We start from the raw sequence: 13087 nt of genomic DNA on the forward strand, positions 1-13087 counted from the left end.
GGGGCCGGGGTGTGTTTTTTTATTAGCCCCCTTTTTTTTTTTTTTTTTTTTTTTTTTTTTTTTTTTTTTTTCTGGTGTGGGAGGTAAAAGGAGATTTATGCCGTCTCCCTAGGGACAGCACACTTCCAGATGTATGAAAGAATAAGCAGATATTGCTCAGCATCTTGAAGCCTTGTCTACAGAGGCATTGTACATACATGCAGTTAATAAGAGATAAAAGTCCTGGCCTTAGAAAGCTCCCAGTCAAAACAGATGAAAGGACTGGGGAAAAAGTAGTAATATTATCCTCTTTTTACATATATATTTGAAAGCAAAGAACAGAGAAAATAGGTAATTTGCCCAAGACTGCAAGGAAAGCCTGTAAATATGGATTTAAATATAATACTTTGCAAGTATCAATCCAGTTTCATGAAACCATTATTTCTCCCACAGCACTGTATTAAGGAAATACCATCAATAACAAAGTAAATTGCAGACTAGAAAGATCATAAATGAACTACCACAAAGAAATGTAAGCATGAAAAATTTTGATGTTTTATAACTTTCTCTTGTGTCCAATTTGAATAACTGGCTGTTTCACAGAAGCTGGCAATTATGGCCTATTGTGACAAAAATCCATTCTGCAACAAAAATTTGTATTTTTTTTTACAATTATCTACCATAATATATTGATTCTTGTGTTGGCCACAAACAAAATATTCTAATGGCTGAAATATGTGGTCAGAGTATCATAGAATGGTCCAAACACAAGAGAGGAACTTCCTGCTGTATGTAAGGAAAAGGGCAGAAGAAATACATTTAGGGCAAACTGAGTTAAAAAGAATTGCACTTCTCTCTGACAGCTACTTGTATATGCACTTTTTTGTTGCATATTTTATACTTTTCTCCTCTAGTGTTAGAAAGAACTGTCTTCCAGTTAGAAAAAAAAGAGCTATACTTCAAGCCCCTCCCCTATTACTCTAGCATTATTATTTGCTGAAGTCTTTTTAAAAGAGAAACTTTAAAAAAAACCACTGTGGTGGCAAAGACACAAATCCCTCACATTGTCCCCAGAGCCTGTCTCTTTAGCATTATTATAGATTAGAATAATAAAGAAAGGAAGATTTAAATATCTTATTTACCTGAACAGCATCATAATACATTTTCTTGCCTTCTTCATCGGTCTTGTCTGACATCAGCCATGCCTTGAGCAAATATTCATAGAAGCTATCCCCAAGCCCTCCAATGGAGACGTGATCTAAAAAGGGGAAGAGATTCAATAGCGATTTCATCTTCAGACTGGGTAATAAAATTACAGTTTGAAACGGTTGCTTTTAATGCATTGAAACATCTCTTCCTGCAACAATTTTTAAGAAAAGTAAGCCTGGAACCATAGGAAAAACTTAACTAGTATATTCAGACAATTTTTCTTTAATTACTAAGTTTTTGATGAAGCTAAAGCATAATAGTTGTTAAATATCCACAGTGCACCACAGGAGTTCATAGCAAAGAAACAAGAATTTTTATTTTAAACATCTAATTCATGTAGTCTGTATCCAGTACAGAAATGTGCTAATCTAAGTCACCTTTTTTTTTTTATTCTAAAACCAGTAAGTTTTTAGAATAAAACAGAAAGTAGAAAGTGCTCTCTAGGTTTTCCCCTCATAACATGCAGGCTATTATCTTTATTTACTAATGCTCCATTTCAGTCACTTCATAAAAAAGGCCAAAATGTTTTAGCTCCTTAGTGCAGAGTTAAACTGCAGGTTATTTTATGGTATTTCAAAATGCCGACCCATATGTTTAAAAATAGTATTATGGTTTTGAACATCTGGCTGCTTTCAGAACTCAACAGTGGTTCTAGAAGGGGAAAAAAAAAAAAAGACTCTTGACTTTTGCCACACCTACAGACAATTATTGCTATAATGCTACTTTATTCTGCCCGAGGCTTACTTTGTGAAATGATCTGGTACTACAGATGCTGTGACTGTTCAACTGCACATGTTTAGGACGTGACCCTGCAAACACCAACACCAACTGAGTCAGATTCTTCCAGTGATGTAAAAGTTAGTGACACTCTCAGCTGCTTCCACAAAGTTGCACTCATTTGCGGTCCAAGAGCCTTAAAGACTCTTGGCAAAATTTTAATGGGTTATCACATGACTTCATCATAGATCCTCATGATCCATAAAATACAACTATGCGCACGCACACACACACACGTGTTTCTCTAAGCTCTGGCAAACTAAGAACACTAGCTATAGGTTTTCTTTTTTTAGTTGGTGCTGCCTGATAACTTTAAGGAATTTACTGAGTCTTCAGTGAAAGGATGCATATACCAGGCAGCAAGTCTGTGAGTCATACCACAAAATTCTGAGTATGAGAAAAGCAGAACATGCATGGGGTAAACCAGGCTTGCAAAGCGAGACGCAGACAGGTTGGAGGTACAGAGCTCGTGCTTCCCCACACCTAGCTCTGATCTTAGCTTCAAAGTTATGCCTCCGTTGGTGGAATTCAGAAGAACACACACTTTTTTTTTTAACCTCCTTCATCTCTTGTCTTCATGGAACACCTTCTTTCGCCTACTGAACAGGTTGTAAAAGCCATGCAAACATAGAAGATACACTTTTTTTCTTTTCAAACTTTATTAACTGCATCTTTCTCCTCCACTAGTCTGAGACATGCAAAAAATAATTTAGTTTTCCAAATGTACCCTGTCCCTTTGCCTAATAAATACATTGTATAATGTTATAATTGTATAACCTGGATTATAAGTGGCTTCCTCTCCCCCTCTCCTCTTTTGAATGATATCTTAAATGTCTAAAAAGAAGACAGCATTTATTTAATTAGAGGTTCATGATCCAAAAGGAAAAGAGGCTTCTTAAAAAAAAAGAAGATAACATTTTCTTTGATCAAAGGCTGATTTTTGAACAGCAGCATTTAAATGACCTTTACAGTTTCCTAAATAAATTACCATACAAACCTCTGACATTTGCAAACTAAATAGCACAAGCACAGTTTCATCAATAATAAGCCCTGTTATTATATACATTATTGCAGTAGAAAAATCCAACTGACGTATGCTGCAGCAGATCACTGTCACTTTACTGTCAAAATAACAAGGGCTAAGTGAATTTATGGGAAAAATGGCAGTGATCCAGCAGTGTCCTTCACAGTTACAGCATTGATAGAGAAATGTTTAGAAATTATTCCCCCTCTCCCCACTTGATGTTTGAGAGATAATACTTCTGTCTTGTACCAATTAAGATGTTTTTTTTCCTGTTGTAATCAACTGAAAACGGTCTGGAAATGCAATCTCAAATATCTCTCAAGTCTCACATTTTAATTTTCTACTATGGGGCAGGGGGGAGGGGGGGAAATAAATCAGAGTCTGTGAACAGAGGCAACTGAATTGGTAGAGATGAAACAAGCTCAAATTTGCTTTAGCTGCTTCAGCATGCCAGGAACTGACCTGCATCAACATCTGTGTCCATTACTGGCACGTGCAAGAAGCTATTTTCTATGTCAATACTGCATGCTGTTGGAAAGCAAAGCTAGTATAAACTCTAAGTTTCCCTGTGCACATCAACAAAACCTGGTATTTAATGTGAAAAAGGACTACAGAAGACACAATTATATTAAAAACAGGGAAATGGCAAAGGTCATAAGGCAGAGTAAGTATTAGTCTGCTTTAAAAAAAGTAAGGCAGAGCCACTAATGCCATCAATCCCTAGAGAGATCTGCTCTCATGCATCTCACCAGAAACCTGAGCTTCTGTGGCTGACTTCAGCTGAGGATGGAGGTAACTGGACCTGGCTGAACACAGGCTGAGAGATGATGAGGTGGCCTTCTAACCAAGCCCAGTGCCTGTTGCTGTAGGATTAACACTTCCAGTGGGAAGTTTTGATGTTTTACAGAGCCGGGCTAAACTGAGTAATGAGTGGGCACACGTCCCTCAGATCGGTACAGTTATACAGAGCCTGTACAAACATGCCAGCCAGAGTATCAATGGTTACACACACTGAGCTGCTACTGGCCTTGTGACATGGTGACCTGAAGGAAGCCTCAGAGTGTAACAGATTGGAAGGCTTTCTAAAATTATGGCCACACTTCTAATTCATAAAGGAAAACAGCCTTTGCCTTGATGGGACAATAAAACTGAGCAGCACAATCTTTTTGGACATCTTTTTAATTCAAACTGACACACAAAACATTACAAATATATTTTATAAAATAAAACACCTGTTCTCTGCCTTTATGAAAATAATCTACCCAGACTCCAGAACCTCACTTCCACCTTAGCTGCATCTTAAACAACCTGTTGTATTCAAGAACTTCTCCAGTGCTTTCCCTCTCATGTGTAGTCTAACACAGATAATCTACAGGAACATCTTAGCTGCCCATGTCTTTTTAGACCACGACAGCATGTCTTGCTTGTTTTCTTCCAATAATGTAGGGAGGAAACATTGAGTCACATGAATGGGATGGTGGTAGAGTGAACCTAAGTAGGAAAAGTAGAAAAAGAAGTAGGGTCTCTAAAATTGTGGTCCTGCACACTACATAGGCTTTGAAGATGTTACCAAGATTGGAGAAGGCAATGTGCAAGAAAAAGCTCAGTCATCATAAAGAGGCTTAGAAATTCAAATACTTCAGTATTCTTTCTTCAGTAATGACTCCAAGGGGATTAATGCCAAGTTTGCTTCCTCAGTCGTTAGCATTAAACTTCAACAGAAATCACAGCTGGTTTTAACTGAAATGACTTGGTTTAGGTTTTTTTTTTTTCTTCAATTGAGCCACATCACTTTAAAAATGTGGAATTTGATTCATAAGTACCTTAGATTTTTTAATAAAAGATTTGTAGTCTACAAATTCCTTTCCAAAAGGATACATAATCAAACATTTCCCTGTTAGCATGAGCCATACTGAAACATTAGCCAAAGTACATTCAAACACAGCAAGTACAATTATTATTTTTAGATTTGTAGTAATTTTTTACATTGCATAGAACACCTCAGATACAGTATGAGTTTTTATACTTCATAAAAGTTCTTTGTATATATACAAAAGCCACATATCAGTGACTGAAAGAACTGAATGACTGTAAACAGCACACCAACAGACACGTCACAGTACCAAAGAAGTGATCTACTTACGCTGGCCCCACTGGCCACTGCTGGGATTCAGATAGTTGGGGTAAAGGCCCTCTGGTTTATCCAGTCGATTTAGAACTTTTCGAATATTCATTACCTATTGGAAAGGTTACAAAACACTGAGCACTGATCCATTTCCGCCCCCCCTCCCAAATAAAACAGTGTCAATATAAAAGTCTTAAAGTGCAAATAGCCCTCAAAATGAAAAAAAAAAGTCTTATTCAACATAAATACCAGAATACTTCTGTGCAATCGTACTACTATTTTAAGACATACTCTAGGCTGACATCATCACATAAAGGAGCTCCTCATAAACTCTGAAGCTGCCATGTCAAGTGCTTGTAATGAAACCACACAAGAGAAGTAAGCTCTGAAGTTCAGGTCCTGCCATACAGAATATCTCACTCCTCCCCAGGACACTGAAATTCATGGGGGCTACTTGCCTTAACTAAGCTCAGCTACTTGAGCATTATATTCTTCGTATAGCCAAATCAGAAATGGTATTAAATATTAAGCCTATAACCTAGTTCAGATGCAGAAGTGAACTGTAAAGCAGTTTTGCCTGGAAAGGAGAGCTCTGCTGGAACAAAGCCTCACACAGCCAGCTTGCCCAGCAGGAACCTGTGGGCCCTGAATGCTAAGGAGCTCCCTACAAATGAGAGGCCTGGGGAAACAATTACAGTCCAGATGTTCAGCAGCTGGAGTCATCCAGCAGTACAATCCATTGCAGAGCACATGAAATAATTTATACTGAATTTTAAACACTCACAGAAAAAGCAAATGTAGCAACTTGGGAGAGTAAAGGTCCTAAGCACCACAAACCAGAAACTGTAACAAAGAGGTACTGACAGCTTCACTGCAACACTCTAAATGCCCAGAGATGAAGTGAACTAGCTGCTGAGACAGAAGATAAATTAGCTTACACCAAGTCACAGAAGGATCTCTATTGTGGTGCACAAACTGCCTTCTCCATCTTGACTCTACATTGCTAACAGTCACTGCCCAGATGCAGGCTATGAGTCCTAGACCTCACCTAATGAATTATTCCATGAGTACTTCTATGCAAAGTTTATTCTAGTGTTTCTCCTTTATCAAGTGTGCCATCTCTAAAACAGCTTGTCCTGGAGGGCAGTGGAATCACAATCCCTAAACAGTCTTAAGTGCAGTTTACACAGAGATTTCCAGCACCTTGCAGCTATTGCTTGATGCGCTTTGGAGAAGAACCATAGGCTAGGATATTCAACATATGCACCACACTTTAATTGTCACTTAATAGAACATATTACACATTAAATTACCGTAAGTGTCAAAAGATAATTACTTTACCTAGTAAGTCTGTTTCTGGCTGTTCCTGCCCACCTACCCACCCCCCAAGTTCAGATGTGCCTAAGAGAAACTGTCTTGAAATTAATCCCTGAATACATTCAAATTGCTAGGAGTTCCAGTGCTGACAATGGTATCTCAGCAAAGTCATCAAGTCCATTAAGCGTGATACAACCATTACTAATTTTAGATTTAATAATTGCTTTGAACCCACTGTTAAATATTTGGAGTCTTACTATTAATTATATATTTTGAGACATAAGATCAGTTCTAGCTAACATGAGCCACTTGGGCGTGTTGTGTATTACCTGGAGGAATACAAACACCAAAATAAGGTGAAGTTTTAATTAGGAAAAGAAAAGCAACAACCCAAAAAAATGATTATATTATAAAGAACAGGAGTCACAGATTATTTACGTACCAAAAAGCAAAGCAAAATTGCTTGGGAGGGAACTGGTGAAAGGAGAATTGCTTTCCATGACTCACATAAATAAAAAGTATCCAGAAGATAATGTTACCAAATTTTGGAAGAATTAGTAAGCAGAACAACTACTTTGTCAAAGGAGGTTTTTTTGGGTTTTAGTTCCCCCAAAGGAAGCTGAGAGCACATTTCATAAAAGTTAGTGCAACAGAAGGACTTTCTGACCTCACTGATACTCTACAGTCATTTTGAAGGCTAAACTTGCTGGAATCACACAAGGTAGCCATGGTGCTTTACATATCACCCCAAATAAAACATCAAATTTTGTTTTCACCACATTCAGGTAAGGTACTGAAGAAAGCTCTACATTATTTAATGTAACGCTAATTTAGGACATAAACAGAAATACCCATGGGGCTGGGTAACTGCTGTGCACAAGAAGTTGATGCACAATGATTTTGGAACAGATTTTTTACTTTGTAGTACAGAAAGATGCCAAGGTGACCAGGGAAACATCTAGAAAACATCTACCTCCTGTGACAAATACATACAACTGAGGAAAATACAAATCTCTCCACAGATACTAGTCTCCCGACATGTGACTTATCTTTTACATGATTTTGAATGAACAGTCTAACCTTTTCAGCAAAGATAGGGTTTCCAGACAGGTGGCTCAAATGCACGAACTCCAGATGCAAAGTCCCAAACTCTGCCAAAATGCTGCTGCCGCCAGAGGCCCATGGCCAATTTCGACCAATTCCACTACGGTGAGGGAGAGAGAGAAATACAGAAAATAACCATAAGCATCCAAAAGGCAATGCTAATAAAATATAATGGGTGGTAGATATACTGTTATCAAGAGAAGAGAATTAATTTTAAATATCCTTAATATCTGTGTAAGAAACCATGCTTTTGCAGCCTTCCATGACTTTACTACAGAACCTTAAATTGCTTCAGTACAGTTCTGCTCAGGCTTGTAAAAACTGCTTCTTGCAACAAGCCAGTCTTTTAGCTCATGAATAGCTCCATTAGACTTATCACTGTACCAGCATTTCACTGTATATCATGTTTAAAGACACTACAAAAGACACTGAGTATAAGAAAAGATTCTTAAGTTTCATCTGGTTGCCCTGTATTTACCACAGCACTTGCCAATTCTAACTCTTCCTTGTACAGTGTAATTATTCATTAAAATACTTAAAATACTGAATATATGCAGCATAGGCTTTCAGTTAAAAGTACTACAGGCAGTAGTATATCATTCTTAATACCTGAGAATCTAATAGGTATTTAGGCATAGTCTGCCTGAGCACTGTTACCAGGAAGAATAACTTCAGTTTTAATTGGGACCTAGAGATACTTCACAGAAAAGCTTATCTCAGGTTTTAGGCTATATCCCCACTAGAAACTAATGCTGATTGAGATTCAGGCTGAAAAGTCTGCTGAAGTTTCAATACAAAGAGGTGGGGGGGTTTTCCCTCGAAATTTCCAGCAGCAATATTCAGAAAAAACCCTTAAAATTAATGTTAGCCAACTTTCTAGGTGAATAATAACATATTAGACCAGCATATTATTAGAATTAATGTTAGATATAAATACACTTACTAGGTAGTGGAATGTAAACAGCATTAAGCACACATACATAGATACAAATTTAATTTTACTTTGACACATAAGCAGCCGCTACATGAATCAGTTAGCACTTGCACAACCATGCAAATCAGGTATTCTTCTTGAGTCAAAATGTGACTCCTACTATGAAAAAATGAAGAAAAACCAGGGAACCCTATCTTTAGTTCATCATGATAGAAATCTTCAGCCGTTATTAAAAGTTCTTCAAAAGGTCAAGTATCTATAACTGGTTTAACCAATATCATTAAATAAAGACACCATCAAAGTAATTTCCCCACTAGCTAAGCTAAGACATTATTTTGAGATTTCTGCCACACACACAGAATAAAAACAAAGCCATTAAACTTTAAAAGTAGACTAAAGTCTATAAAAAAGGAGCACACTTGTGTTCTTAAATGTCATGGCTTTAAACCATACAACATCTTTGGCTACCTGGCCTTGAGCTGAAAGCACCGCTGGAACTAACTGAAAACCACCCAAAATTATACCCAGAATATTATCTACTGATAGGCAGACTTATTTTGTCTCATTTCTGAATTACCACGGTATCTGCCAGATACTCCCCACCCCCCAGGTTTGCTATAGATTTTTTTTTTCCCCAGACCACAAAGCATTGAAGTGACTGAGCTTATCTGAGTGCTGAGGGGGAGGAAGGAAAACTTGGCGGAGCAAAAGGGAAGAGCTCAGATGAGGCTCCTCTGGCTGACCACAAAGGTGGAAGAGGCTGGGACACACAAAAATCCTCTGATGCAATGCAATCCAACTTCGATATTATATTTGTACAACAGAAGTAGAAAAAAAAGTTATGGGAACTGAAAATCTCATTTTAAGAGCAAGCTCACAAAGATTAGAATGGTTTTTACAGTTGATGAAAACAAAGGTGAAGAGAAAAACCCACCTGGCTTACAGTCTGCCTGCAGTTCAATTTACTATGAGTTAGAGTAAATAAATAAATGTGTCAGATACTACAGAAAATAAGAATAAGGTGCGTACTGCAGACAACATGTCTGGAAGCCTCTTATCTACAGACTGAAGAAGTCACCTACAGACTGGTGATTCACCCAGGAAACAGGCACCACTCTGGGACACACACTGGCCTAAGTCCTGCCTAACTGCTGACTTCTGGATGAAAATATAGTAGCTTTTTTCCGAATCACCCAGATTAAAAGAGATGGCATAAGACACTACTGGTAAATAAAGCTCACCAGAAAATAAAAAATAAAATATTTCAAGGCTTTGCAAAGTCACCATGTTATGATGCAACTGGCAAAAGCCCACTTTTTTTTTTTTTTTTAATTATGTTTCTCAATAAATCTCAAAGTGGAAATATTAAGCAGTTCCGGCAGCAAGGCATCAACCAAACTTGGCAGAAAACCTAATAAATTCCCTATTTGCACTTCACCACAACGTCTGCTGCTATCAACACAACCTGTCAGAACATTCAGATGTACTGCATTTTGTTAACCAGAAAAATTTCCAAACAACATCTATTGAGAGGTTTTCTGCATGCAGCAATGTGTTCTAGCACAGTGTTGCTTCTGGTTCCAGTTAACACTGTCCTTAAGGTGTCAGTCCAGCATGCACGGCTATGCAGTCAGCTCCTGAAGAGACATTACTAGACCCTGGGAGATACTCAAAAAAGCTTCCAGCACATAGCAAATGAGTGAACTCAAAACCAAACAAAATGCTCTAAACATACTTTGTGACACACACTCCAACACAAAAATAAGCAAATAATGGGGAAAAAAATATGCCATGGATACGATAGTTGTATAGTGTGATTCCCTAGCTAAGGGAGTCACTATGCCAGTCAAAAGAAGATCTTCAGAGGTCATTTTCATACATACCGAATGCTTCATGCATTATTTAGGATTCCCACATCTGAATATGCTTTCATAAGAATAACTTTTTATTTTGCCCTGAATGAAACCATTTGTCAATGAATGACAAAAATAAATGAAGAGTGGCTTCCTCTCTTCCCAAAAACCAATGCTGATCATCAGACACACATCCTTGCCAATGACTTGCTAAGAGAGAAGGTAAATCCAATACCACAGACCAAACTGGGGAAATTAAAAGCTGCTTACACTTTTCAGAAGAGGTTCCCTTCAAACTCTTCTGCTGTACGCTTCTCCAGTTAGCACTGCAGCTAACTAACAATGCTAATCAACTGTGAATTATGATTTAATTTATAAAAAAGCTGCAATGAAAAATTATTTTATTATAGGTTCATACTTTTTAAAACAAACAAAAACCCCAACAGGAGCACACAGACAATGCTTGCTAAAGTTTCAACTACTGTATTTGATAAATTATATGCTCAAAATATATATATTTTTTTAATTTTCTCCACACATAACCCCCCCAAAGGGGGCATCTCATTAGGGGATCTTATGGGTTCTCAATGTAAGAGCCTGTCATAAGCCCTGAAATAATTGATTTGTTAATATTTCAAATATCATTAATATGTTTTTGTTTTCCCCATATCTGGCAAATATCTGCATCCAATATTTGACAGAAGACAGACGACAACACAGAAATTCCAGGTTTGCCTATACCACTAGGTACTCAGCTCTTCCACCCAAATCTAGTGGTGGGAGCTGCCAGGACAGCATCTTTCGGGCACAGTCAGCCAGGAAACCCCCTGAGAGGGCTGGCACTGCAGCTGTGTGTTTCCAGCCCCAGCAGCAAGCATAAACCCCTCCCTGTCCCAGCTCCCAATAAATAGTAATTAACTTTTTGCATTCTTAAGTAGACCTTATCTTACCCCCAGACAACATCAATCAAGGCAGACAAACTCCTCCTGACTTTTCCACAGTATCTCTTTTCAGAGAAAGGAAAATTATTATAATCCGGTTAAGCACCTCTTACACACTGTCTTAACAGCTGGAGATGGCAGAAAAAGAAACTTAAATAGCTAGCTAGCATATATGGTAGTTTTGATGTCTGTCTTATTCCTCTTAAGAAATAAAAGAGGAGAATCTTTTAGGCAAATGCTAGCAGCTGGGTAGTTTTTCAGCTGTGATAACGAATGGGTAACTATTGCCCTTGCCTAATCACTGCCCAGCTGGCAGCTTCCTGCTCAGCTGAGCTGCCCTCCCTAAAGGCTGACTGACTCCAGCAATTACCTGCTGAGGTAATTTCTAGGGATGCTGACTTAGCAGGAGGAGGCAGACAGGGAATTAGTACCATCAGCAACTGCAGCATGAAGACTAACAACAAAAGTGTTTACTTCATTTTACAGTACGACAGGGAATAAAAAAGATTCTATGCTGCAGTGACAGACACAGCACAAGTTGTTGGTTTTTTTACTGTAACAAGTGAGATAATGAAGAGGCAAAGCATCAAGAGCCATTAGTTTAAGAACATTAATTTTGTCTGTTTGCCTGGTGATATGCAGCATTAATATATGCTGATCTCCAGGCCACTTCAGCTCTGCCAGGCCAGGAGATGCATCCATTTGTATTGGAGGCAAAGGCACATCATCATTTGGCAGAGACCATGAGAGTAGGAAAAGTTAGATTACTGTGGCTGACCTTCATCGTGTGAGAAACTACCAGCACAGCTCCAAAAAGATGCTAATATGAAGCAGATCTTAAAATGAGATCCCTGTTTTTCTCCACGAGGTCTTCCAAAGGTAATATATGTGGCATACATTCCAATCCAAGCATTACAGAGATGTCTCTCTGTAAAGGGGCAGGAGAAGAGGAAACAGCCTCCTTGCTCCCCTTGTCAATCTTAGGAAGACAGGACCAGTCAGAATAGTTTTGCAGTTCTTGAAGATTATTGGTGGTTTTAGAGACCCTACAGTACCTGTAGGGTTGCACTGTCTGTGGTTAAATTTATCAGGAACGAAAGTTATCCTCCTCCCAACATTTTTACCTTTCGCCCTTGTAAGGAAACCTACCCAGTGACCTTTAAAGCTGCTCTGCAATGGTCACTATTTCTTTACTGTTTTTGCAAGCAAAAGGTTAAAATGCTCAACAATCACAGAACGCTATCAAGTGGGCTGATCTTCCTCAAGGTGACCATCCAACAGGCAACTTCTCTTGAAACTGCACTGAAGAGCACTGTTAATGTACAAGTGGGAAGGAAATGGAAGGTACATGAAGTATGAAATATCCAGTATCAGCCTGTGCTGGGTCCATTGCCAGGACAGGTCCCCACTTCCCTGAAGGATCAAATCAGTGGTGGAAAAGGTGCTGGAGAAGTGTGCATATAAACACACTGAGGAAGCCAGAGAGTTATGTCTGCTCCATATCCAAGTCATAGTCCATGAAACCCCACTAAGAACTCCTTGCTGAGTAGAAGACACTGTTCAACACCACCATCAAACTCACTGGTATCACAACAGGACTAGCCCCATTGTGGTGAAAACTACTTAGTCATGATTAGGTCAGAGTAACAATGGGTCCTGGAGAAATACTGAAATGAGTGGACACTGGAGAGAGTGGAAACAGTGGCAGAGGGAGCAGGAGGAGCCAAGATGCAAGGTGGAGAGCAAAATGCCAGAGACAACCAAGACAAAGAGGAGAGACAATCTCATCTGCCTCTGGAGAGCAGCAGAGAATAAGCAAAGGTG

The 13087-nt window shown here is 38.6% G+C and overlaps 1 protein-coding gene across 1 annotated transcript in view; it reads right to left on the reverse strand.

Annotated features, from left to right (window-relative positions):
• MAN1A1 (mannosidase, alpha, class 1A, member 1) overlaps positions 1 to 13087 on the reverse strand; it is a 104573-nt gene that overhangs the window by 21358 nt on the left and 70128 nt on the right. The window contains exons 5-7 of the mRNA XM_009999091.1: positions 7512 to 7635; positions 5133 to 5226; positions 1122 to 1237 (exon numbers count right to left, since the gene is read on the reverse strand). Of these exons, the coding sequence (XP_009997393.1) occupies positions 1122 to 1237; positions 5133 to 5226; positions 7512 to 7635 (334 nt within the window). The remainder of the gene's footprint in view (positions 1 to 1121; positions 1238 to 5132; positions 5227 to 7511; positions 7636 to 13087) is intronic.

The sequence above is a fragment of the Chaetura pelagica genome, unplaced genomic scaffold, assembly GCF_000747805.2.
Source record: "Chaetura pelagica isolate M959 unplaced genomic scaffold, ChaPel_1.0 scaffold90, whole genome shotgun sequence".
Lineage (NCBI taxonomy): Eukaryota > Metazoa > Chordata > Aves > Apodiformes > Apodidae > Chaetura > Chaetura pelagica.